This window comes from Apteryx rowi, unplaced genomic scaffold (genome assembly GCF_003343035.1).
Source record: "Apteryx rowi isolate R43461 unplaced genomic scaffold, aptRow1 scaffold_612, whole genome shotgun sequence".
Classification (NCBI taxonomy): domain Eukaryota; kingdom Metazoa; phylum Chordata; class Aves; order Apterygiformes; family Apterygidae; genus Apteryx; species Apteryx rowi.
In genome coordinates, this window is record NW_020450886.1 from 383,860 (window position 1) to 410,895 (window position 27,036).

The 27,036-nt window shown below is 40.6% G+C and overlaps 1 protein-coding gene across 4 annotated transcripts in view; it reads right to left on the reverse strand.

Moving 5' to 3' along the window:
* Positions 1–27,036, reverse strand: part of UBAP1 (ubiquitin associated protein 1) — a 36,398-nt gene that overhangs the window by 8,959 nt on the left and 403 nt on the right. Inside the window, exons 1-6 of one of the 4 annotated variants that reach the window (XM_026083724.1) lie at positions 19,041–19,149; positions 18,647–18,760; positions 18,416–18,485; positions 8,336–8,376; positions 3,763–3,887; positions 410–1,339 (exon numbers count right to left, since the gene is read on the reverse strand). In XM_026083724.1, coding sequence (XP_025939509.1) covers positions 410–1,339; positions 3,763–3,887; positions 8,336–8,369 — 1,089 coding nt within the window. In that variant the 5' untranslated portion in view covers positions 8,370–8,376; positions 18,416–18,485; positions 18,647–18,760; positions 19,041–19,149. Of the gene's footprint in view, positions 1–409; positions 1,340–3,762; positions 3,888–8,335; positions 8,377–18,415; positions 18,486–18,646; positions 18,761–19,040; positions 19,150–26,379; positions 26,402–27,036 lie in introns of those variants that run through there. The other 3 variants (XM_026083722.1, XM_026083726.1, XM_026083725.1) reach the window with 3 other exon arrangements.

Below are 27,036 nucleotides of genomic sequence, written 5' to 3' on the forward strand. Positions count from 1 at the left end.
TAGTTTAGAAGCTGTTATCTCAGTTGACCAAGACAGAATGCAAGACTGTGCAAAGGAGTCTTACCACTCTTAACTCAAAGGTGTGCAACCACCAGCTTGCCAAGAGCTTGGGGTGGGGGGGAAACACTAACCCCCCCCCCCACACACACACACCTGAATTGGTTTAAAAATAGTGAATTTGGGGGGATGAAAAAACCTTCAAAGGAATAGTCTGAGGACCACAACTCTCAGCACAAAGACTGATTAGTTTACCACTTAAATGAAGAGGCACTACAGCACCTAATCTGTCCTGCCTACACATCACTCATTAACGAAACTAAAAACAAAGCCACAAGACATTTTAGAAGCAACATTCGCATCCATGCATCCCCCCCCCAGCCAACCCAATCCTAAGCAGGCACATGTTTACCGATGTCACTGTGCTTTGAGATGACGATTCTTCTTCTGTACAAACTGTCGACACAGCCAGGGAAGGCAGCCTGGATGAAGAGGATAATGCTGATGTCTCCATGCCACTGTCCTCACTTAGAGCAGAAAGACCAACCATATGGTGTCCATTCAGTTCACTAGCTTTACTCTGAGCACAGGTCTGCAAAGAGCTCAGAAAAGTGCCATTGCGGAGACAGGTAGTGCTGTGGAAAGTGCTCGTGAGCTTTGATGATTTTTGATCACTCTCATCGGAGTCAAGTTTAGGAAAGGATAGGGATTTGATATTGCTCACTGAAGTGATAGGGGACAGGGACACTTTGGAAGACAAGGACATCTTTTCACAGTTTCCCAACTGTGGTAAAGTGATAAAGCCATTGGGTTTGTGAAGGGGCTTGAAGTCCAACGTGGCCCTTTCTATGGATGCCAGAACTTCTTGATCTTGTAACACAGACTCGGGCCCTCCTTTGGGCAAACTACTATCTAACAGCTGGGCAACAATTGGCCCAGTAGTACCAACATGAATTTCAAGAATGTTTTTTAATTCCTCCTTATCATCAATAGTTTTTAATTCCAGTTTATCAAATGGGTCTTCTTCACATTCAAAATCAGCTGGGTTGAAATCTGCTTTTGGACGAGGTGGAYTAAGAAGCTTTTGCTTCACTGCACTGCTGTCGGCTGGCGTGGGAGTAAGAATATTATTGTGCTGCAGACTAGCAAGGATGGGGTTAATAGGAGGCGGCATGGCCTCAGGAGGTCCCTCCGAGAACCCCATTTTATTGCTGTCCTCTGAAGCCGCCTTTGAACTTGCTATCACTTCTTTTGCCTTTTGTTCAGCTTCTGTCTGGGCAGCTTGAATTTTTTTGATATCTTCAGCCCACTCAATTGTTTTCTTTTCCAGTGAGAAGTCATACTGACAGGGGAAAAAAAAAAAAGAAAGAAGATAAATTGTAAGGATCATAGCCACTATTTCTAACAGCAACATATGTAACAAGGAATAACAGCTATATGAATTACCGGTTGTTAGTCTGGACAGGCATCTTTTTTTTTCCTCCCAGCATCTCGTTTAACCTACCGACTGACAGAACTAGCAGACACCAAAAGTGCTTCATTTTGTCTCTAGGAGACAAACCTAGGTATAGCTCAGAGCACTATGCCATGTTTTGCCTCCTTCCTACATCTACTTTTGCTTTAGAGCTGCTCATTGCCACAAAAACAGCTTTGTTACATCCACAGAAAACAGATGCAGTGAGTGGAAATCAAGCGTATGACTAGATGGACAGTCTTACCCAGATCTTTGGCACCACTGAACTATCCACTGTCCACAGGTTCCACAAGTCATTCAAGAATACAGCAGAGTAATTTTTGCATCCAAAAACCAACATGGAATTACTCAATTCCCTTCAAAGATCCATCAGGGACTCTACATTCGTGTTTTACACTCACTGGTTGAAGATGTATCAGCATTCTTACACCAATACCAATCACTAATATGATGACTACCTGCAGTAGCCGATTTTGCCACTATTACTAGCACGACAGCATCCCACAAGCTTTTCTCATTTTAACATCAGCTCCTTCAAGGTCAGATTAGCACAGAAAGACATTTTATATAAGCTACCCACTATCAGTTTGCTGGTCAAGAGTTGACAGTGGCCTGTTTGAGAGGACAAAATTCTGAATAAACTATATCTATTTAAAGCTTTAACATCTTATGAAGAATGAACAACCTTAGCGTCCTTTAAATAACCACAGCTTGTTCACAGAACATAGCCTACAAGTTCAGGGCGTAACCTACCTGTGACTCACAAGAAATTCAAGTGCAACTCCCTTGCCAGGATAATGTCACCTAATCAAAACAGCAGTGCTCTTGCCATGGGGCTGATAGGCAATCAAAATTCCCAGCTCTAGAGAGGAACTGGCCAGCAAAGTTTGCTAAGCATGTGATAGGCTTTTTGGGGACTCATTGCATGTCCTGACAAGTCTCAGCCTGTAGTGGGCTCCAGTGAGACCCCACAGATCTGTTATCTCAGCTGTAGACTAAACGTTTTCCCATCCCTGGCTCCAAGACGGAGAAATGGAATATATACTTCATCAGCAAGATGATTTTGAAACATGGCAGTGGGACACTACTCATTACACATTCCTTGCTACCTAAGGAGCTATCATAGGGGTGTGTGCACATGTAAATAGAGAGCGCTTTGGTCAATTTTGCTTCCCTGCACTGTTTTTTGTTTCTGTTACTACAGCTGTAAAAAAAGTCACATCATACTGTGGGAGGCATAGTCTACATAGTCACAACATTATATAAGACACTGCAGTCTGATTGGGCATACTATATTTGAGCCTTGCTAGCTTAGCAAGGAAAGGGAGAGAGAGTACAATTATTGAAGCTAGCAAAAGGACATAAGAGCTCCCCCTCTAACACTCCTGTAACCAGCTTAACTACATGGAAATATGCTTATCGGGATAATCAGTCAAGCAATGAATTAATGGTTATCATGAAAAAAGCCACAATCTAGGGAACTTCAGAGACTCAGCTCTTCAGTGGACAAGCTGCAGGGCAGAACAAAGCAGAACAGCTTACAGACATCTGTCACAGCTGATGTGAAAACTACTGTCAGTTAGGACTGACCAAAGAGGATCATAGATCCTAACAAAAAACACAGGTCAATTTTCCTAACTGCAGCCAGCATTTGGATATTATATTTTCAAGAGTTATGCTTAAGCAATTGATTTGATGCTACCAAAAGTTTAGGGCGACAGATCCACGTTCCTGGAAGACCTGGAAGCAACCTAATATGCTGTATCAGGTTTGCTATATGGCTGGACAAGAACTCCCATTCAGAATTGCACAGAACTCAAGAACTGGAAGTTTATTTCTTCATCCCTTTAGAAGGAGAATCCATAAAATATTGTCATAAAAACAATATCTGTTCCTCTCAAACAGGATTTTGCAAGCATGCCATTGCATGGGTATTTGAGTTTTTACAGTTTCTCTTCAAAAATGCTACTCAAATTTAGGAATGTCAGGGGTAACATTTAGACCTGTAACTATTGCACAAAAATATTTTGCTTTTTGAAGTAAATACACTAAAATAAATGCTATTGCACATTTTAAAGTGATAAAATTATGATAAACCACAAAGTTTGTGTTTTTATCTTTCTATACATTCTAGCAGATTCTGTAACTTTTCTCTGGCATAACAACTGGCACTACAGCACAGCTGAGACTAACTTTGACTATATAAGCAAAACTAAACTTTTTGCGACTTACAGCATCACATGGTGGCAAAAGGGTGGGGGAAGAAGAGAGCAGAAAGGCAAAAAACTTACCTGGGCTTCTCTGACAAGCTGAGGAGAATCAGGCAAGCAGAAACCAATGGGTAATCCAACCTTAGCTGGGGTTTTGAATTTGTCTCCTATCTTAAATGGGACATCATCAAGGTAACTGAAAGGCCCTAAGATCAAAAGCAGAAGTTGCATCAGAAATTTGTTTAACGCATTCAGTTGAGACTCACATTTCTGTATCTGGGAGCTATTCTATCTGTGCAAACCTAGCTGTACCAGGTGACTAAACAGAGCAGAAGTTGTTTGATCAGAAACAGAACTGAGGCAACAAAGTCCAAATGTATTCAAAAATTTTTAAATATATTTTAGTCCATAATTACATTTTGACAACCATCCGAAAACGGGACAGATCTTCAAGTTAGTACCCCCAACATTAGCTTCCCTTGTGACAAGACTATGCCTACACAACTGAAATTAAAGCTCTCTTGAACACTGTATTCTGTTATGTCTCTATAACAAGATCAATCACATTTTGTCATATTCAAAATAGGCCTAAAAACAACCCAGCTGTAGAGCAGCTAAGAAAATAAAATCCATCTTCTTCCCACAAGTGAGAAATAATGTTTGGTCAAAAGTGGCCACAAGGGCAAAGCGGCCCAAAGCCTGGAAGCACCACTTTAATCAAAACACAGTGAAATAGCTTAGGACTATTTAACTTYGCAATTCAGATTTCTGAAAAAAGACAATCTAACTTAACCAGCTATCTTGTTTGTGACCACTCCGATAAGTGGCCACAGACTTATCTCATGGTCTTCTAYCTGTCCCTTGTATCTATCACTTCCATGTGGTATTTAAAGTGTTTTAAGACAGAAACTATTTCTTCAGGCATCCTGCAAACTTGTAAGGCAGAATCACCAAGAATTCAAGTACCTCCAGTAAGCCAGGCTATAGGTTTGTTTTCCACTGAGGCTCTATAAAAAAGCATTAGAAAGCCCACCATACGAATAGTGCTCTGTTTTGAGTTTAACTCAAAGAGGTCTCTTGGGTCACTGGTCAAAGCTTTCACAATTTCAGGCAAGGTTTTGCTTGCGCGCATAACAGTTTGAAGTGTTCCTCAAGTACTGGTTTGCTACTTTGCTTTGAGTGTTACAGATCCAACAAGACATCAGTGGCAACGTCTTAGATGTTGTTCAGTGACTACCCTCTTGCTCAACGAGCTGTGATTGTCATTTTTATCTGACCCATTTTCATACTTAGACAACAGTTTAAGTACTATTTGTGTTCTTTTACTGTTGACTCATCTACAATAATGCTACCACAAGCTCCAAGAGGAAGAACAGCTTTCAAAAACAGGAACATCTTATTAGTTTGGAGTTAAACACTCATGCGTTGTCATCAGTTGAGCTCACCGGCAACCAGCACCGCTATTGCAACATGACATCCAAACAAACTGTATTTGAGCTGGCAATTTAAGAGTACTTGGATAATTTCAAGGTGTTTGCTCATGCAGAAATAGCAAACGCGTCAGCCTTTGCACTGGCACATCACAGCCCAGAGATGACCAGCTCTCCTGACTGCTTGGAGGAGTCCACGGTTCCTATACCCTGCTTAGTCCCACAGACACTAGTCCTGAGGTAACCAGGACTATCAAAGGACATGAGTGAAACAGGATCACCTCTCCCCACCAGTCTCAGAAGACAGCCTAAAGGGCTCAGCACACAAAAACGTGTCTTGCTAGACCTATTGATATGATGAGGAAAGTGGTACCACCTCCCCTTACACAGCTTTGTTTGCTTGAAGCAGACACTAACTGCAGAGGGTACACGCTCACATTGTGGTATTTACATACCAACACTGGGTTTGTTTTGGTACAGTAAAAAAGAAAAAACATAAAACCTCTGGACTAGATGGGCTGAATTGATGGTTATCAGTTTAACCTCAGCACATAAACTAAGGAATAGAGACTTCAATTTCTTCCCAGGAAAATGATTTTCTGATAGCAACTACTGCTATAACCTTGTCCCGAAGATAACTCTGCTACAAAAGCGGCAAGCACGTTTCAAGAGACAGACCAAGTGTCTCAGGACATTAGATGGTAAAAAGCTTTTCTGAAGTGAGCAATGCTGATGCACATAGCATCCATTTTGTTCCAGCCTAACCAGAAAAGTACTAGTCTAGTCAAAATTAAAATCTGATCCAGAAAGCAATGAATCTGTTTTTTCTTTTTGCAGAAGGATAACGTTTCCGCCTGCACAAATCTGATGGGGAGGGGCAGAAGTTTGGCTTTATTGCTTTAGAGAATTTGCTGTTTAAACAAAACCTACATATAAAGTATCATGCAAACTAGTGTTTTAATGGTCACATGTTCAAATGAAGCAATTACAGCTCAAAAAACCCTGTTATTTAATATGGCTATTAGCTACTTCATCTTTTTATGGACTTAAAAGCACATTGCGGAAGTTCTGAGAATAGCCCTACCAAAACCGTACCTGTCAAACTGATGTATGATACCATGCAGCGTATGATATTCCTGGCCCAAGGAACTACTAGGAGAGATTAAAATTTCTCTCCCCTTTACTGTAATGCAGTAATCACTAGTCAACTAGTAGAAATGTTCTCCAGTTTGACAGTGTGATGAAAATAGTTCAGATAAAGACAGTTACCAATTATTACCAGGTAACAGTTTGAAATTAAGTAGTTAATTTTTGTTGTCAGACTTAAAAAAAAAAAAAAGAAAAAACCGACACACTTAAGTAACTTCCAGAAATTGGGATCAAAAGCTTTCAAACTGTATAGCAATAGTGACAACACAACAGCAATATTGCACTGCACTTGATAGACCCTTTGCACACTAGATGAAAGCTGCATTTATAGATGCCACTCATTATTAGAACTGAAGCTTGAACTTCCTATTATTCAAGTGACAGGACAGCACTTGAGGCTATCTGCTTACGGAAAGTTATAGATGTATGCTGAGATCACCCTTCAAGACAGGAAGGGTTTTCCTTCCTCTTCAGCCATAGCTCCCATCTTCACCTCAACAGCAACCCTCTAAACTCCAAGAAGTAGCTCAACAGTAAGTATAAGAAATATGTTAACTATGTCAACCCATTTCCATCAGCCTGTCAGGGACATGGAGCTAAAGGTAGCTCTTGGGCTACATGCTTTACACCAAGCTGAAATGTGGTTAGTGGGATTGATTCTTACAGACCCTGAAGACGACTGAAAAAATTGTCCTGCTCATTTCTAGAGACATAACAAGCCAAGGAAGCCGCTTCACTGCTCCTAACAAACAGTACTGCTGGTGATAGCATTGCTGATATCATTAGGAACAGCAGGCACACAACAGGGTAGTTCAAGTTAACCAGTGAGGTTACAGCATCATTTCTTTTGATCCTGTTATTTTGATGCCAGGGGCATGTTCCACCACACTGTAYTGCTTTAAGAAACATTTAAGGCAGGCCGAATTCTAGCTCTGAGCAGTGTCCTTGCTAGGCTGCTTTAGGAAGCAGAAGAGATAAGTGCAAACAGACTCTAAGGCAAGCAGTTTAGAGCCTTCATAGAGACCATTCGCACATACAAGAGAACAACTGCTTAACAGTTGGCAGCCACCTAATGAGTTGTTCTTGCCGCAGGACTACTGGTCCAGAACAACGAAGGAGGCCATCTAATATAAGTTTTCATAGGCCATTTTTATTAATTCTCAGCCATGCAGCTAAATGAGGTATTTCTTATTCGAGGTACCTCAACTTTACACCTGCAAGATTGAACAAAAAAGCCTAGAATAGCAAAGCCCAGGGTAAAGGGAATGCCTTGGGACCCTCTTATCTGAAAGATAATCCAGAAAGATCAAGTCTGAGCTTCTAAAAGCTGAAATTCCTGTAGCATTAACAATCACATTAGGAATTTCACATGAACCTACCAATACAGCCTTAAATGATAACTGATTTGAAGAGGCTGCATTACATACGTGCAATATATAACTTCAGTGTTCCACAGAAATATTAGCCCTCCCGAATTTATACCCCATTTTCTAAAAGATAAGCATATACAGGCAAGTAATTCTTATGGCAAGTCATCTGCAGAAAGTTACACATCTCAAATGCTTGCAGAATCAAAACCTTAAAGAAATTCTTTTCTTCACCCACCTAACTGTAAGCTACTGAAACAGATGTAGTCCAAACTTGGGAACAAATTCACTGCTAAGCAAAAAGCAAGCATGACTCAGTGATATAATAAAAGCTTTGCTTTCAATCCAGTTTCTCACTTGACTTCCATAAAAAAACTGCAAATCTGATGTCTGCCTCAATAAACATCAGATCAGCATCACAGTTGCAGTTCAGCTTTGATTTTGGAGGGGGAAGGGGAAGATACTATTTTGCCATAAGTGAGGGAAAAACAGCCACAGGCTGAAGTTCAGTTTAACTAGAGGACGGCCACAGCATCAGCACTGCAAGCAACTATGAAAAAAGGAAGCCAAGGCAGTTCAGCCTCGAGTGGTTTGTTAGGAAGGAACAGATTAGTCTATGTACTCTCTAGCCCTGGGACATTAGTCAAAAGCAATATAATATTAAGGTTCATCCTTTTCAAGAGAAAAAGGATACCAAATTTCACTTACCATGAGAGTCGGATCCCAATTTCTTAGAAGCCATTTAGAACCTGAAAAACATTTTAAAACAACTTTATCAACTTCGTGTGCAGCACAGCGTAACTCTGCAGTTCTACAGTCTTACCTCTAGATTATGGGACATGCTTCAGACATTTGCTCTACTTATCCTGTTCCTGAGTTAGATAGGCAAACTTATTTTATAGCTCCAAGAAATGACTGAGAAGATAAATAACTTGGTTCAAGGTCTGACAATCTAAATGACAAAAACCAAGAACCACCCAGGGAGGTTAGGAAAACACAGAGGGAGTTCTAGATCTCTGAGCTTACTGAGCCCATTCCTTCCGAGCCCCAATTCAGCACCTTCTGCCTTCCCTGGAATTAAGAAAAGCCCTTCCTACTGGAAATACCACACTGCTCCTCTTCAGTTTAATCTGTCTTGATCTAAAAGATACACCATGATATTGGTTACGCACAGTCAGTTAGCCAGCACTGCACTTGTCTAGATACACTGGACAATACATGGACTGGTACCATTTAAGAAGAACTTAACCAAAGAGCAGAAGTTTCTTGGTACACACAAGTGAAAACTATGCTAACAAGAGTTAGCATCCATTGCCCAYGAAATTTTACCAATAACATCTTCAGTCTGAGAATTCAAAGTAAATACTACATGGCTAAGATGCTAAATATGTGAATGAGTGTCTATGTAGCTTTTAAACACAGAGCAGGCCTGTCCTGAGAAAACAGCTTTGTAGAATTAGCTGTAGTGTTTTAGCTGACAGAGCAGCTAATACCCTGCTCCAGGATGCTTGCGGTATGTTCAGTAATGTAACTGCTTCTTTTGCTGTGCATCGCAAGCTCTCCTTCTCAAGACACCACAGTATAATTCTTTAAATAACTGAATTTGTAAGCCCTACTTTGACATTACACATCACCAAGAACCAGAGTTGCCTTTTGTCTCAGAAGTCCTGCAGCTGGTGGTCTGAAAGGCCCAGCAGGTGTTCTTCAAAGCATGAAATTATCCAGTACACCCACACCAGCAGCACACAGGGCTCAAGTTTAATTTGGAGCAGATCTAACATTCACACCCATCATTCCCCAAATGAAGTCTTAATCTTCATCCTTAATGTTTCAATTGAAGATCCAAATGCAAATTTCATTTTAAAGGAAGTGTGTGAAGAGGTGAGGATTATACAGACAGTTTTCTAGCTCTGATTCTTCCCGTCAGCAGCTAACACGTTTGGGGGCAGGAAGAGCCTATTTCAAGTATTTTTGGCAAGCACCTTTAGTTGGGCATACATCCCTTTCAACGTTATGTTAGAATCAATAGGTAAGTCAACCCTAATGGCTGGCGGGAATTCACCACACTGCTAAAACCAAAGCTATACAGGGAAGACTACCCTGGTGCAACCAAACTTCCTGAAACACCRCAAGCTGACACTAGGCCATTGGGAATGAGTCATGCCAGGCAACTCCACCATTCCTTACACATAAAAGCCTCGTGCCATTTTGCTCAGCGTTCATCAGGTTCTCAGCACACCTGATCATCTCTCTCAGTGTTGGTATTATTTCCAGGAACACAACACTAAGTCAAGGAACCGGTTTTGGCACTAGTAGGTGATGGCTCCTCAGAAGGGAACGATACCTTGCAGCTTCAGAGACAGCAGAAAAATGAGGTCAAACACAACACTGGTGAGTGTGCCTCTCAAGGAGCACTCAGGCAGGCTGAGGGGCAAAGCCACCAGACCACCAAGCACAGCTGCATGTGAACTACCARAGTGAATGGGCTTTACTGGTCCCAATAGCGCACAGAAGGAAATAGGACTGCACACTACTGCTGTACCTTTCAGACCTGGATCACAGGGTTAAACGAGCTGTTGCTGTAGTTCTTCAGTGTGAGAGTAGCAGTTAAGGTATCAACTTGATTTGTTATTATTGAAGAAGCCAGGTCACATGTGATGTATGTGAAGACTATATGATTCCACAAGCCCTCCCTACATCACTGGAGACTGGGACAGCACTTACAAGCATGTGCTATGGCYGCCTGTCCTCCACTACTATTACAACAGAGACAAACTAGGGCAGGGCCTCTAGTCACGTCCCCAAACTTCTCYGAATTCTTCTTTCTTCTAGTTACCACTGCAGACTGAAAACTGCTCTTTTTTAAGGAATTTTTAAAATTTTGACAAAGGGAAGGTAAGCAACTTCCTCACCTTGGCAACCAAATTGACTGGGAAATTTTTTTAGTGCAGCAATGGTTACCTATAGCCAATACACACTTTACACTATCTGCCTCGTTTACCAAAAGCAACTTACTCCAGACTTCAGTAACATAAAGGACGATGTAAATTCAAAGACATCATTTTCAGAATGATAATTTATATCCCCTCTCCAGCAGGATGTAGCAAAGACATACTGTGTTTACTGTCTCGCACACTGATCTGAGCTAAAGCAGCACTATATTACCAGGACACTACCAGTTTTCTCTAGGGACATTAAAAGCAGTGTGTACACATCCTACAGAAACAAAGATGTGCAAGTCTAGCATTCAGAGGGTTTTGCAGTAGTATGCAAGTCTGGGACTGCATAAAGCCTTGGATGTGCCCTCACTGTTGAAATACCGTATCCCACAYGAGCAAGGAGTATCTCGATTTTGCTGGCAATCCTGTATTAAAATCTTAGTGGAGACCTGGCACTTGCATTAACTGCAAGGTACAGTAGCATTGATCATTCCTCTGCCACATGCAACACCTTATTTTAACTAGAGAACTAGCTAAATGCATTAATAGCAAGGCATTGTGAAAATACACCTTTTCCAGACAGAGTCGGTCTTTAGATTCAAACAACATTCCAGTTTGAAGCCCAATAGCTTTTCCTGATGTACTGTGAGTGCACACTTATTAAGGAATCATTACTCCAGAAGGTATTGTCAGTACGCAGAATTGTTAAGTGCCACACAGGGTAAATGCTGGAACAGGCTGCCATCCACATTCATCACTTCCTTTTCAAAGAGGGTTTAATTTAAAAAAAAGTGTCTTCTTACTAATCAGATTTGATAGGCTATTCAGGGACCACTGTTAGAAGCATCTTGCTGTTGATCTACCTGCCAGCTGGAAAAAAAAAAATCTGCAGCCAGTTAAAACTTTTAAGACTAATATGGCTACTGTGTTTCTGGGCCCAAGCAATATTTGCTCGGGCCTGCTATATTATACAATATGGGCATACCTTTGTTACTGCTCTTTCGGAAACTTAAAGGACTTTCTCCCAAAACCTTACTCAAAACCAGCTAATGAATCACTGCTGCCTTATCACTGTTGCCTTTGATCTCCAGACATGAGAACAGGATGCTGAAGGGAAAGAGTCTATGGTAATGGTAGTTCAGAGGGGGCAAGAAGTTTGGTCTGCTGCCTTATTGAACATTTTAAATTGATAAAGAACTTGCACTGAACAAGTTTACACGCAGTAGAGTCCTTCCTGGACTGAGCAAAGGTAGTTACTTATTTCTACAAGCTTTTCTTATGGTCAATACAAAATCTCTCCTGCAAATTTAGACTTCCTTGACCCCATTCCCTCTTTCTTTGTTCTGGCTAGTCCTCTGAAGAGAGGATCAGCATTACAAGTATCCCCAAGTTATAAGCAATTTTAACATCAGCAGCCACTGAAGTAGCCTGATGTGAACACACTGGCAGGAAAGGAAGAGCCCACCTTTCACTTCATCACACCATGGCAGCATTCTTAAAACTATGCAGCCAGACAACTGGATATAGAAAAGCTCCAGATGAGCACAGATGACCTCAGGGACTGATGGTAGAAGGGGACAGGGGAAATCAACAAAGAGACACAGCAACAGAGAAGCCATAAGACAGAACCAATGAGAGAAACAACTGGCACGAAGGGAGATGGATGACGAGCTGGATAAGGTTGAAGAGACAGCACAGAAAGTGCCTCGGGGTACAAGAGGAGGGAGAAAACATGCAGCTAGCCCTAGGGCATTTGGATGCGATGACACCAAGAGACTCTGCAGGGAGTCAAGTCAGATACAGAGGGTTGGTTCAGAGTTAAAGCCAATAAACTCAACAGACCTAAGCTCAGTCTGCTTAGTCAGGTGCATCTAAACTCTTATCCACTCTATAGTACTGATATTATTCAAGTCACTCCAATCCACCTGCTACCAAAGATGAAATCCAATTGTAGCACCATTTTGCTATATTGGCATGACACGGAAAAACTGCCTTAGAAAATGCAGTACCCAAGCATGCAAAAACTTCTCTTCAAATCACACAAGCACGCAGCTGGAGGATAAGGGGCTCCAAACAATGAGAGCACAGCCAGGAACGTAACTGCAGGGCCTTAAACACTCCTTGCAGAGATATTGCGTCATAGCAATAAGGGCTCTACTGCACAAGAGGATGAAGATGACTAAGATAGTCTACCTAGCACATCACCACTTAAACCTGAATGACTACTCAATTGTGCAGCCAGACAACGCGGAGAGGAGAGAGAAGCATGACTTGGTGCAGTCAAGCAATACCAAAGGGACAGTCTCATCATCAGATGAGAAAGCAACTGAATCACCACCAAGAGCAACTCACAGGAGCTGGGAAGGTTCCCCCCCCCCCCTTCTATTTGCATGTCACATCTATTGCAGCTTTTGCTGAAGTTTGTCTACATTCCTTTTCTTCTGAAAAATCTCAGACTGATCAAGCTGGAGCCATCCAACTACTTACAGTAGCTGGAACAGGTTTCTCAGTGGTAACTCAAACCAGTTTAGCTATTGTCAAGAATTGGTCTCTTTTGCTGCTATATCCCTCATTTTGGGGGGGAAATATGCCTGGATTCCAGACCACATGAATTCTCTGAAGTAGTTCCCACCTAAGACTCAGACAAACGAAAAAGTGTATTTATACAGGTAAGAGGACCCCAAATGCCACAAGTTATCACCCACAATCAATTCAGGACACCTTTGATCTTCACACAGAAAAAGATGCGATTTTGAACACTTACATCCTTTCCAAGCTACTACACATTGAGGAGGCTAAGTATACAGAACTGAGGATGGATCCACTCACTCTGAAAACTGCAAAAAGACCTGGATCATTTTCATGCTGCTAATATTAGATTCATGGACTACTAATGATTTGACACTGAGAAACAGTGAGAAGTGTTTTGATTCAAGTGATTGGTTTATCTGTCACAGGTATTCCAGATTTAGGAAGCATTTTAAAACTCTTACTACAACTACTTGTTTCAATGCAAGCCAAAGGCTATGACCAACATCAGGATTCTGCATATAGCCTCATACAAGTACAGCTGTAGACTGCCTGTTGTTAAGATAACACAGGTTAAAATTCTCATATCTAAGCTTTCCAACGTAAGTATTTAATCCAAGTTGAGATCTCTCAGATAGACTGACAGCAAAACGCTGATCACAGAAGTTTAATACAAGACAAATTCAGTTCTCAGTTACTGCAATCTCCAAAGAGATGACGTCACTCTAAGATTTGCAGCAGCTACTTTTGCTTTGCACATTTAACAGTTCTCCAAACAACGAGCACATTCAGCCAGCTAGCTGCCTGAAGGCGTTCCCCTTTCCCAGGGTACGATGACATTGAGCCACTGATAACTGCTGTTTTGATAAAGTCATTGTAAAACTAGATTTGACATGTTGCAACCACATCCCTTTCAGCAAAAAAAAGGCATCACTTTCACCAATCTTAATAAGAAAAAACTGTCTAAAGTACATCTGCAGTAATCCCTTCCAGCACCAATGCAATCCGGAGATAAGGTGCATTACGGTTGTGGCTCTATTTGAAGACCAAGGAGCACAAACCAGACCATCATTGAACTGAACACAGGTATGAAGTTCTCATTTGACTTTCAATAGCCACTAGTTAAAATAAATCTAATGAGGTGTCTTCATCTCATGTGATATACCTACAAGTGATCATGCTACATTTAACCAGTTTCAGAGTAGGGATTACAACAATGACAAAGGGGGACGGGAGGAAGGGGAGAGCTAGGCATGAATTATCCCTACTGTACACAAAATTCACATTTCAAAGTTTAGATTTCTCCTCTGAAAAATCTGTTTGGATTGTTTAAAGACAGTCCGTAAGCATCAAATTAATTTAGTTTGTTACTTTCTGTGAAATGACTGAGGGGTAGAGGTACTGGAACCAGTAAAATGGTGCTTCTTTCAAAAGCATTTCTAGAATACATGAGTGGGAAGGACAGGGAGAAAAGAGTCCCTGAAGAATAGGTCTATGTGCATATCACATTACCGGATTATGAGACAACACATTCTTTAATGATGCCAACAAGCTCCATTAAGGAGCTCTTCATGCAGATGTTGAATAGCATCTTCCTAGCAGTGACAAGCATTAAGAGAAATTGATTTTTCAAATTGTGCAGTTGCTTAATGTGACATAGTGTCCAATTATACCTTCTGCTTCAGTATATATCAATCAATGGGGAATTAAATTGGAAGACAGCTCTTCTACGCTCTGTCTGAAAAGCACTGCATCTCTCTTGCTCTATTGTTCCATATAGATTCATTGCAATGAATATTAGACAGCTATAGCTATGCAGCTCTCCTCACATAATGTCCCACTTTGTTCATTAAAGACATTGCACTTGTTAAAAGCACATATTATTTGAGTTGGTTAAGGATTTAAGGCTCTTAACTGATAACAGACAGCCCCACTCCTCCTTCAAGGTCCTGACTGTGCATTTGGGGCATAAGGTGATTTGCCAGAAGCGTCACCCAGCAATAAGGGAAAAAGGAAATGCAGTAAATTAATACACCAGCTTTGTCAATCACTGAATCACATATCAGCCATACAAGTTTCCAGTGAAGCTGAAACTTATGAACTGCACAAGCATCTAGAACTACAAGTTTCTCACACAGGAGCATAACAAAAATGAAAATTACTCATCTACCACACACTGGTCAAAGCTGATCAGTGCAAGCTTTTCTTTTCGCCAGAGACTATCTTGGCAAACGAGCACGGAAGATGAACCTATTCTAAGTTCACATTTAACTGTGTCAACGAACAAGTAACCTATTTAAAAAGGAGGCTTTTCAAAGAAGGAGTGTGGTCATAAGAGAAGGCTATTTCCAACTAACATTTAAGACAGGTCTGACTTCCAAACCCTTGGCAAATAAGGGGAGAGCTCAGGTTCTGCCAAGTCTAAAGGCAGATGGAGAATTTAGGGTATAGTTTCTACTATTGATTTATCTAAGTTATTTAAGATCATCTAAACAGAAAAGCAGAGGAAAAAAAAAACCATGGGTTTACATCTTTGCTTCTTGAGAATGTCAGCTTCGTCAACCTGAAAAGACTGTAACGCCACTAAGAAAAGGGTGGCAAACTAGAAATAGGAGTCCATCTTCCCCTCCTTGGTATACTACAGAAACACAAAAGCTATTTGAATGATAAATTATAGCTGAATATATAAATATGCTACACAATTCCTACTAGTCGGGGGGGGGGGGGAAGAGGGGGACACAAAAAAGATGATCCAGCACTCTCACCATCAGTGAGTGCTATAATAATCCCACAGTGAAATAGATCCTAAATCTGACGGAATACAGATGAGCAGAATAACCGTTTTTAACCTACCATTTTTATATATAAAGTTTTGGACAGAAAATCTCTACCACTTCTGAGAGCTTAGAATAATCACGTGGAAAGCATCCAGTAACTACTAACAAGTTTTATTGCTTCGGCTTAATTAGCACAAGATATACTACTAAGAAAGAAGAAAATCTTTAACAGTAGTCTCAGCACTAGCTAGAGTCAGGAATAAACATTAACTTTTCTAGTTAACCCACTTCAGAAGAAAGGTAATAATTTAAGCCTCCTCTAGTTAGACACACCTATGGGACAGCTGCTAGCTTCAGTGGTAAAATGCCCCAATTTTTCTGTTGTTTTGGTCAAGATAGATGAAAAATACTAGCACATCCTGCGCGTTTAAAATGCAAGCCTGGAACCCACAACGGCTTAAGCTAAATAAAAGCTTAAACACACTACTTGTTGTAGTGAGATTGCAATAAGCAACAACCTGACCATGAAGTACTTGAATATTGTTAATACTTCAGACTATCCCCCAGTTATATATGAGAACTAGACAAACACTCTCAACATGCTGCCAACATAAAACTACTTTTGCCATTAACCAGAACATCCTGCCTCTTTAATCCAGAAATAACGGAACCTGTGCAGTTGCAAGCTTTCTTCTTATGCTCTTTGAGCAAGAGAAAAGTACAAGTGGTTCATGTTATGTTACACAGAAATAAGTTCAGTTCTGCGGGCGATACCAGTATCTATCACCACTGTTGAAACTAGAACTTTATTCAATTCTTTTATGGCAAAAAGCAGTAGGTATTCTCTTGCTAAATGCTAATTAACCGGGACTTAATGTATTTAAGCACGCTACAGCAATTAAATGACTCTCCACTTTCAAAAGAAGTCCATTTCAAAGCAAGCTGTACAACCGTTACCTTTTCCGTGCTAAAGCTCAGAAGAGAAATGGTACTATATATTCATAGTTATGTTCTTGGTTAGCAGTTTTGTGAAGTATGAATGCTTATGAAACTAATTTTTAAACAAAGCAGGCAAAAAATATCCAGCAAGAAATCAAGATGGACAAAAGTTTTAAAACAGAAAACTAAAATCTGCTAGCAGGCCAAACATCAGCTGCCATTTCATATATTCAAACTCAGCCAAAATACGTGTATTGTGCTCTGCAAGAATAACTGAGCCAGTGTTAAACTACTGTAAACTCACCAATCTTCCTGCTTATACTAGGGTCACATGCATGACCCACTCTCACCACACACTTAGTATTTTCCCAGCAAAACTCAATATGGTACTGAGAGAAAATACAGCCTTTTAACCACTCCACCTACAAGCAGCTCTCCCTGCCCTCCAGTGCACAGGCTAAAACCTCAAACTAAGTGTGGGACCTACTGTTTCAAAACCCTGCCTGCACCCGAAGCAAGTTAAATCCAGTTTAAGTACACATAAGGCCACCAGCAGCCCTCTCCCACTTCCTAGAGGATCTCTCCCCCACAACGTGGGGAAAACTGCTGCACTTTTCCAGCATTGTGACACCCCAGTTCTTCTCTAACATACCGCCTTTCTCCCAAATAGGGGAAACAAATTCTGAGAACRCAAGTTCTCTGCAAATTCACTTAATTTAGAAGCATTTGAGCGATCACAGGTAGTATTACAGTAAAGAACAGAGCTCCATATTTAAAGATGCCACCAATCTCTGTTGTCTGTTCTCCAAGAACCGCCCCCCCCCCCATTTGCCACTGGAACAAATTACTTTTTCACAGAATATGCACTTTGAGACACGAGAGCAGAAGCTTTAGAAACTTCTTACTAATGAAACCTCTGAGCACTGATCATAGGCTACATTGAAAGTGTTCTTACCAAACACTTTTCTGCAAAGTGAGTGTGTGTGTGTATATACACACACACATATATATAAACCTCATGCCATCTCAAACAAAATTTCCTGATGAAAACATAACTCCTTACTGCTGTCAAGACACAGGCAAACCAAGCCTAGGAGACAGATTTGAACTCCGGCGTAGGTACTACAGATTTCACCAGTCCTTCAGACACAATTGACTTTTGGGGGGTTTCAAGCACTTCTCCCACCAATCCAGATGTCACTGGCACAGTCTCAGCTTTCAGTGCCAGCTCACTTTATCCTAAACTCATATCTATTGGCCTAGTAGGAGTGATATACCCATCATTATCCAACCCTTGCTGTAAAACTGAGATCGGAAGAAAAACATATACAGAAACACACAGCTGAAGAGATCCCAGGCTTTGCTGCACTGACTAATAAAGCTTACAGACAAGGAAAAATTGACCACTACTTAGGTGAACACTCACTTTGGCTATTTTTACAAGTTTGCTGAGCTCTCAGCAATACCATGTTCCTTCCCAGACTAACACAACAGAACAAGGCAACTAAACTGAAATCCAGAAGTGAGTCAAGCTAATAAAATATCATCCCACTGCAGTAAGGTCTAAGTAAGAACCAATCACATATCATCTCCAGATACAGTACCAGCTAATCCTGCTTTCATCTTCCATGTTTTTTTCCAGATAGGACTGAATGACTGTGTTAAAAAGATGATCTAGAAGGGAAATAATATGAGTAGTTAACACTGAATTTAATTCTGCTACCAGAAGTCATGCTTCAAATAAAGACAACAAGTTCCACTGGTTTTAATTAAATGTAGAACAAATGCGTAACAGAGCACAGAGAACACAAAACAGTCAAAGTGAATGCTTATACCTTAAGTGTTAGACCTTCATTGCTTCTTCAACAGGTCTGTTAACAGAAGACTAAAGCTGGTAGCAAAGATCAAGTCCTGCTCTTTAAAACACACAGGAACAGAAGTGTCATCACCTGGTATCAGAAAAGAGACATAAAAACAGCAGGAGCCATCAGAATGGGCTCAGCAAAGTGGTGGTACCAACACTAAGTACACTTCTGCATTTAACTCATTTGGGTCACAAGAAATTAAGGTGTCTTTAGTGAGTTTGTATAGCATAGAAAAGCAAGAACCTAGCTTTGTGTAGAGAAATCAAACTGAGTTTGATCTAAATTATAATAGTTAGTTTATTACAAAAACAGAATATGAAAAGTCAAATCATAGATTAAAAAGCTTTAAAGCAGCCTATGCTACCTGAAGGCAGCACACCCCAGTGCTGAAACAGAAACGTCTTTCTTGCAATCTCTTGATTTTGGGGTTCTCAAGCAACACAGGCCACTATTTAGGACTGCTTAAGTGGTTCAGCCAGTAGTCCAGTTGAGTTCAGAAAAGGAAGTGACAAGCAACAGAAAAAAAAAGTCAGTATGTCAGTTAAACAAGGCCAACTGCGTGTTTGCAACTGCCACAGCCAAGCTTAGCAGTAGTTAACATATAAACATACGCAAACCACCCTCACGCTTTTCAGAAGGAAAGCAGAGCAGCTACCAAAGCCCTACGACACATCTTTCAGCCATGTTCCAGTTGGTAAACTCACTTTTACGGAAAGGCTTTCCGAAGCAGTCTGTATCACAGGCACAATTCCTCCCTGCTAAGCAGAGGCCACCAGCTACAGGCAGACAAGATATTCAGCAGATTCTTAAGCATCATAAAATGACCCCTATACCCATATATTTTAATTCCAATTGTTTCCACRTTAAAAAAAAAAAGTTTACAATTCCTCACTAAATGGAGAAAGAAAAAACCCACCTACGAACAGGTCTGCTTTCTCTAAGACAGCAATTCTATCTGCTCTTCCAGCACTGCAGTCCTATGTTGGGAGTTAATGTTTGGAGCAGATGTTTGGGAACAAGCGTAGACAAACCTGCTCTTCACTACAAACACAGAATGATCTTTCTGTCAGAAAAACAGAGCAAAATCCAGAAGCCGCGAAGCACTGGAAGTGAAACACATTTACCAGCCACCCAAAGATAAGAGCATACAAAGACTGAGCTACAGTTTCAGGCTCAAGTGGAACAAAAACTGGAAACCATAACCATTGCAACACACTTTCAGATGAAATCTAAAAGGCTACAGGATATTCATACTGCCAGGAACCGAATACGCTTCCCCCCTGCCCCCCAAACCTTTTGCTTAAACTCCTTTATACCATCAACACCACCTATTTCTYGCACAACCCTTCACAATAGTAATTTTCAAGGCACTTAACAAGGAATAAAACTATCCCTGTTTTGAAGGTGTAGGGAACGAGGTACAAAGATGAAGCAGTTGGTCCACAGTCATCCAGCTCAGCCAGCAACAAGACCAGACCTTGTATTTCCCGAATCCCAAATCCACAGCTATCCCAAGAACTTCACTGCATTTTCTCAAGTTTAGTCCTCCAGCATTGCCGTCCTTCAATTTTCCCTTTTAAACCACTCCTATTCAGCTTTTCATCTTACTCTAATGACCCTAAAGATGTCCTTCTGGATTTATAATATAAAATTGGATTTATTCCAAAAAACTTTCTAAATTACTATTTCAAATTCATTTAAATTTGCAATTTTGGCATACGCTATTTTCAGTCTCACCCACTGGTACAAATTTTTCCTGCATATTAGCAATTCCTTCAACAGCATCAGTAATGAATGCAAGCACTGAGACACTTAAAACTATGAATAACTAACCAAACAGCTCATTTTGTGCGCAAGAGAAGCCTTCAGAAACACATTAGCCCCCTTTCATCAGGAAATTTTAGCAAGTTTGACTCAGCTTCAGCAACTTTTAGCCTTACTTTCATTTCATAACTAGACTGGAGTAAGTTGCTGGATGTAACAGCCCCATGACCATCTAACATGCCTACAGCTTTTCCTCTCCAAGTGTCTCACAAACTAGCAGCAACACAGGACTGCTAACAGTATATAAATCCATCTCGGTAGACAGACAATCATTACAGTGGAGGAAAAAAAGAAAGAAGAAAACAAAAAACCACTTCCTGCTGCTTTGTAAGAGGAAAGCAGAAAGACTATGGGTTGACTGTTTCCCAGCTCAAATGTTGCGTTTCCCTTCCCTGTCACCTGAGACTCAGTCCAGCCTGCCTCTCTTAACCAGCGTATCTGATTCAATGCAGCTTACTTTAGAAAACAAATCCAGTGCCGCCTGTTAATGACAGAAGCAACCATTCCTGCAATAATGTTAAATTACAGGAGGAACATGCCTTGAAAAGGGCTTGTAGTAAGACAGATGCACAACTTCTCTCCCAACTTGATGGGAGAGAAGGAAGACCTTTACATTACTAAGTAGAATAACCTATTCAGAATACAGCCAACTCCCTGCACTTAATATTGGCTTGTTTCAAATGTCCGTTTCCTTGGAAGAGGGGAGAGGAGCTAGAGAGGAACTTTCTCATCAGTCCAATAACATATTATATTCAGCACATCCCCAAAGAAAGGGGCACACATATACGTTTGGTTGACATGGTGCCACAGAGTGCACCTCCAGCTCCAAAAGCAGCTTAGACCACCAAGCTCTTCATGCCACATTCAACTTCTTGACCATCGTCTGCCTTCATTTACCTTATATCTCATAATATGCTTGTGGGTTTTTTAAACTGTATTTACTGAGATTTTTCCAGCTGAAGATCTTCAGATAGAAGAAACTATGGTACATAACAGCATTACATTCATGTCCATGCTTGAATTTGCTAGCATTCACTTTGCATACAAATAAAGCAAACCTGGACAGTATTAGTTACAAGCAATAAGCTTTTTTTTTTTACTATCTTTATCTGCACTTGCTTTTTAAAAGAAATCACATCACTAAGATCAAACATTCAGTGGTCTAGAAACATTAATAGCCTTTATGGACTTTTTTTTTTTTTTTACCAGCCATCAAAAGAATTCCTGGTAAGTCAACAGAAATCATATATTAAACTCCCTTCTACAAACAAGAAGGAAGTCTGTAACTGCAGATGCCCAGAACTCTACTCTGCTAAGATATTAATCAGAATCGAGCAGTTGTTCTTCCACAGACAGTTCTGTGGCCTAAGTAATTGCATTTTGCATCTCTCTGTCTCTCAGCACTTTTGAACTAGTTTGGACCCAATCGCTAGTGCTAGTTTTAGCACAGCATGACACTTAACAGCTGCGAGAGTCCTGAAGTATTTCCCCACACAAACACACGCACAAATCTGGCAGTTCTTCAAATTAAAATGATTATCACGTTTTAATCAACAAACATTCAACTAAAGAACTTCCTTACTCAAACATTTTAAGATCATTCCTCAGGACAGTGCCTAGAAGATGACACTTCTGATGGCTCTGTACCTGCAGTTACTTTTATAACTTAAGCACATAACTGTCAGCCAAAGACCATTGACAGAATTACAGCTTGATTCATAACTAATCCAGGTTTATAAGGAGTTCACAAGTCTCAGTGGCATATAATACTATGGAAACCCGCCCCTAAAATCTCTATGGGACACTAGCCTCTGACTGCAAAATTATTTTGTACTACCATAATTTCTCCATCCATTTGTTTGTAAAACTCCAGCTGACACTTGATTTAGGGGGTACATTAACTTACTCATTGCTCCTCTCCCCCAGTAAAGAATCTAAATATAATTACTGAAAAGCACAATTAGAAAACCCACATTTTTATACTGCTATGGACACAGCAAGCAAAGTGAAAGTCAATACCTTTCAGCATTTTTCTACTGAGAAGTCAAATAAAGAGACTGGCAATAAACTGCCTGTAGTCACCTAATACTCAATTAAAAGATAAAAAACACATTCTTTTCTCAGACTACATGCAGCATAAAGTCTTTTGATCCTTTTCCCCACTACACAGAAAATTTTATTCCAGATGATGAATGGTTATTTACTCATATATACTCCTTTCTCTACTACAAGTACCTCTCATACTTCTATTTCAAGTTATTACACATTACTGTGCAAAGACGCCACACGATAGCATTAGTCATTAGGGTGGAACCCAGTGTAGTTTTGCTATCTTAGAAAAGGAAATACACATTCTATAACAATTAATTTGCAGGGTGCTCATAAATTAAGAGTCTTAATTTTCTTTTAGAGTCCAGACTTGATGAAGCAAACCAAACTGAACACAAAATCACATCTCCATATCTAGATTAAGCACAACACTAACACTGACATAATGCAATGGGTAATACACAGAATTTTATAAATCCAGCCTCCAAAGCTTGGGGGATAAATCTCTCCAGTCATTTCAGTCGTGGCTTCATCTGCTGCTAGCCTAGAGAGGTCAAACAGTGCAAGCACAAACATACATTAGGAAAGGGCTTAAATGATCTCTTTCACATAATCTAGTGGACAGCTATGACGAATGCTGATCTCTAACAACATAGAGTGGACTTTAAACAGCAGCTCACAACTCTTTATTACTAGTTTTCAAAATACCGACTCCCAATAGCTAAATAACTTAAGCATATTCATATTCAGTCCATCTTCCACACAAAGAACTGACTRCTACTTGGACAGGACTCATGCTTTTCCAATTTTCTTAGTTAAAATGTTATCCCTGGGTCAGACTTGCTGATCAAAAGGCAGCTGAGAAAGTACAAGCTAAGAATTTCCATTTGAACTCTAATAGTTAAGATGGAGACTATAACGCAACTGATGCAACATGGTGTTTTGAACAAATATTCTTTCCCTTCTAAAGAAGATTTAAAACATAAGCCAGGGCAGTAATATGGTGTTCCCCCTTTTATATACTTGCATATTTCAAATAAGTATGGTGTAAGCTTAAGGGATTCTGAAGAAAGCTTGCAACCTTTTAAAGGCAAAAAGCACAATTAAGTCAGGATATACAAGCTGTTCTTTCAAAATTCCCAAGCACAGAAGAGACTATTTCTTAAACATTTAAGAAAACTCCTCTCCCACGCAAGCAAGGATTGGAATAAATCTGATCATTTAAAAGAAGGAAAATAATGCTAAGTTTCTCTTAGAAGACCTCAGCACAAGGCTACACTGACTGCAAGAGGTCATYAGAGACACAGAGCAGGAGCTTACTCAAACCAAGTCAGAGAGTCAAAGCATTAAGCAATGTACTAACATACCAGAGGGGATAYCAGAGAGGATTACCTGCCTAGGTAGTTAACACAGAAAAACCATGAGCTCAGGCCTGTATCACTCAACTGCAACCCCGCTGATCAACTGCAGACTGGTACAAGATCAATAATGTTGCCTTCCTAGTTCTCAGAGCAAGCAGACACAGCACAGGGAAGAGAAACCTATCTTTGATGCATTCTAGAAGACCTACGTTTTAAATACAAAAAGCTATTTATAATTTGTAAACATCCCTTTCTCCCCACCTCTTCCTTCAAACAGTAGTTTTCAAAAAAGCATTCCAGAGCTTTTCAATTACAATTCCTCCAGACCTCCTTTACAATGTCATTGGTTTGAACTAAACTGATCAATTTTATATAGATAGTAAAGCCTTTAGGTAAAAATTCATGTCTAGTGATAGTTGAAGCTATGAAGTTTCTTAAGACTGAAAAGACCGCGGGTGATTACATTATAAGCAAAACACAAAAGGAGTCTGGACTAGGAGTTTCCGTCTAACAAAACGGACATTGACTAATTGATCAGTGATAAATTTAAAGCTAGCACCAAATGCAGAATTCAGGAACAAGCTGATGTCAAAAACTTATGGTACAAAGACTAGATATTGACAACAATATGGAGAATACTCTGAATTATCAATCCCTGAAGTTTGTGGAAGCAACATAAAATCATACGATTATACAGTAAAAAATGGGGAAGGTGATGCCTACTGTGGCATTATAGCACTTCTCCCACCAGCACCACCCAAAAAAGCCCATGTGACTGTACTGGATGAGGTGGTCCACCGGATTGGTCCAGAAATCCAACTCCTCTATAGCTAATTAGAGATTATCTCTAGGATAACAAGTACTGGGCATTACTAGACATCATGTSAACAATGGAGGCGGAGTTCTTCCACGTTTCTAATGATTTTTACCCATCAGCTATCAAGATAAGCTAAAAAAAATAAGTTTTGCAGCTGAGCAGTGCAGCTAAATACATTCAGAAAAATATYTTGAAACTGAGGTTTAAGTCATTAAAGAGAAACTAACATTTATCCATTTATATACCTAAGAGATTTTTTTCCCTTCCAAGTTTCAGGTAGTTATGTTTCTGTTTTCACTGGACTTATACAGAGCCTCTATTCCTTGTAGGAGCAACTTCTTCCCTGACTCCTTTGCTCCACAGTGCCCTGTACAGGAAAAAACCTCAGTAATCAAACTCACAAGCCAGATCCAGCCTATGAGACAGCAATGAAGGTGCAATCACTTTCAGTTTTGTTTCAGAGGCTTTAAAAACATGGGCTTGCAAAAGCTAAATTTCAAAGTTACATATTTTCTCTCCCACTACCCTTAGAATTAAAGCTTTGCTTAAAAAGTTTAAGTCACCCAGTTGCAGTGGTGATCTAACACAGCAATGCCACATTCAAATCACAGTTCTGTGTGTACATTAAAGTCATTAAGTAGCAGTACTACTGCAGTATTGCAGTATACAGATATTAACCTAACATCGTACCGCATATGGCCTTGCGCAGCTCAGTCCATCTCTGCTGTGCTGCTGCCACACATACACCCCTCAACCCCGTTCCCTTCCCCACGGCTAGGGCAGCGCTACGCACACAGCTCTGTTCTGTAGAGGGGAGAGGAAGGGGCCGAAAGCGCTCTGCCCACACCCCGGCAAAGTGCTGTTGCCAAACGGAGACAGGGGGTATGCAGGGCCAGCCCTAGGAAGGGAGCAGTTGCAGGAGTGTCTGCACTGGAAGAGAAAGCCCTGTGCCCCAAGGGGCAGGCAAGGAAGAGGTCTGGGAGACTGCAGCACCACTTCTTTCTCTAACCTGTGATCTAGGGTGTTAGGGAAAAGAGGAAGACCCCACCTCACACCCACACAGCACAGCACCACAAAAGCCTCAAGCCCCTAACAACTTTTGAGATGCAGTGTTTCATGYTCCTTTTATCAGCACCATAGAAACTGCAATTATATCAGCAGTCACTACTCATTTGTTCCTTATTTTGGCAATATTCACTTGTTATTTAGGAATATCCATCTCCAAGTGTTTAAACTCAAGAAAAAYACAGCATTTGGAGTCAACAGAGTCTAGGAAAACAGCTACATTAGTTTTATAGCCAAGTGCCAAAGTCCACCTGCTTATCTCTATGCTAATGAGAGAGCATCAACAYCATAAACACTCTAAGATTTTTTTTCTTGATTTTTTTTTTTTAATAATTTGGGGAATAAAAACATTTTGTTAAGCAGTTACTCATTTCCATGTATTGTAACTTCTTTTAATAATTGAAAAAACAAAGCAATCCTAACTCTCCTTTTACAATGATAGATTCTGAGCTCTTAAACCTCAGAAAAAAAGACCCTGCATTATATTAAACAGCTTCACAAAAGTGTTAGCTATTTTACTGCTAGTGAGCATTGAGCTAGACGACATTATCATGAAGTTAGAAACTACAAAACTGATTCATTCTTACACCAGGGTAAACATATCCATGGTCTGTCTGCCTCTCAAATGCAGAGGAAGATAGGATCCTCTTCCCAATTCAAAAGCAGAACAGTTAACTGAAAAGATCSAGAGATAGGTAATAAGTATTAAGAGAGAAATGGAGGGCTATCGCCCATTAGGAAGCAAAACTTTGGGTCTCAAGCCTAGAACAGATACAACCAAAGAGCGAATGCAGTAGAAATCTATGATGAGTGGCATAGGTAAGATGAGTACTATGGTTCTCACAACACGAAGTCAGAGAGAAACCAATTATTTGAAAGCAGGCTTRACAAAAAACACACACTCACACAAGCCCTCCTCCAAACAAAAGCAGATGGTTCTTCACAGATTTCGTCAGTGTGGGGAAGCCTTTACTTCCAAATACCCGTGGACGCTAAACATGCACCCAGATTCCAGGAGCAATCAATTCTCAGAAGACAAACTCATCGAGGGCTGTTAAGCACAAAGATACTCTCTGCTGACTCGCACAGTCCCTGAGCCCCAGGCTCCCGGAAAGCAGGAGGCTCTACCGAAAGGAGCATCACCCTGCATGCCCGGTCCCTCTGCCGCCTCGGCACAGCCCCGGGCGAGCAGCGGCGCAGAAGTTTCGGCGCCGCCGGGGCGGAGGGCCCGGCCGCGGCTGGCT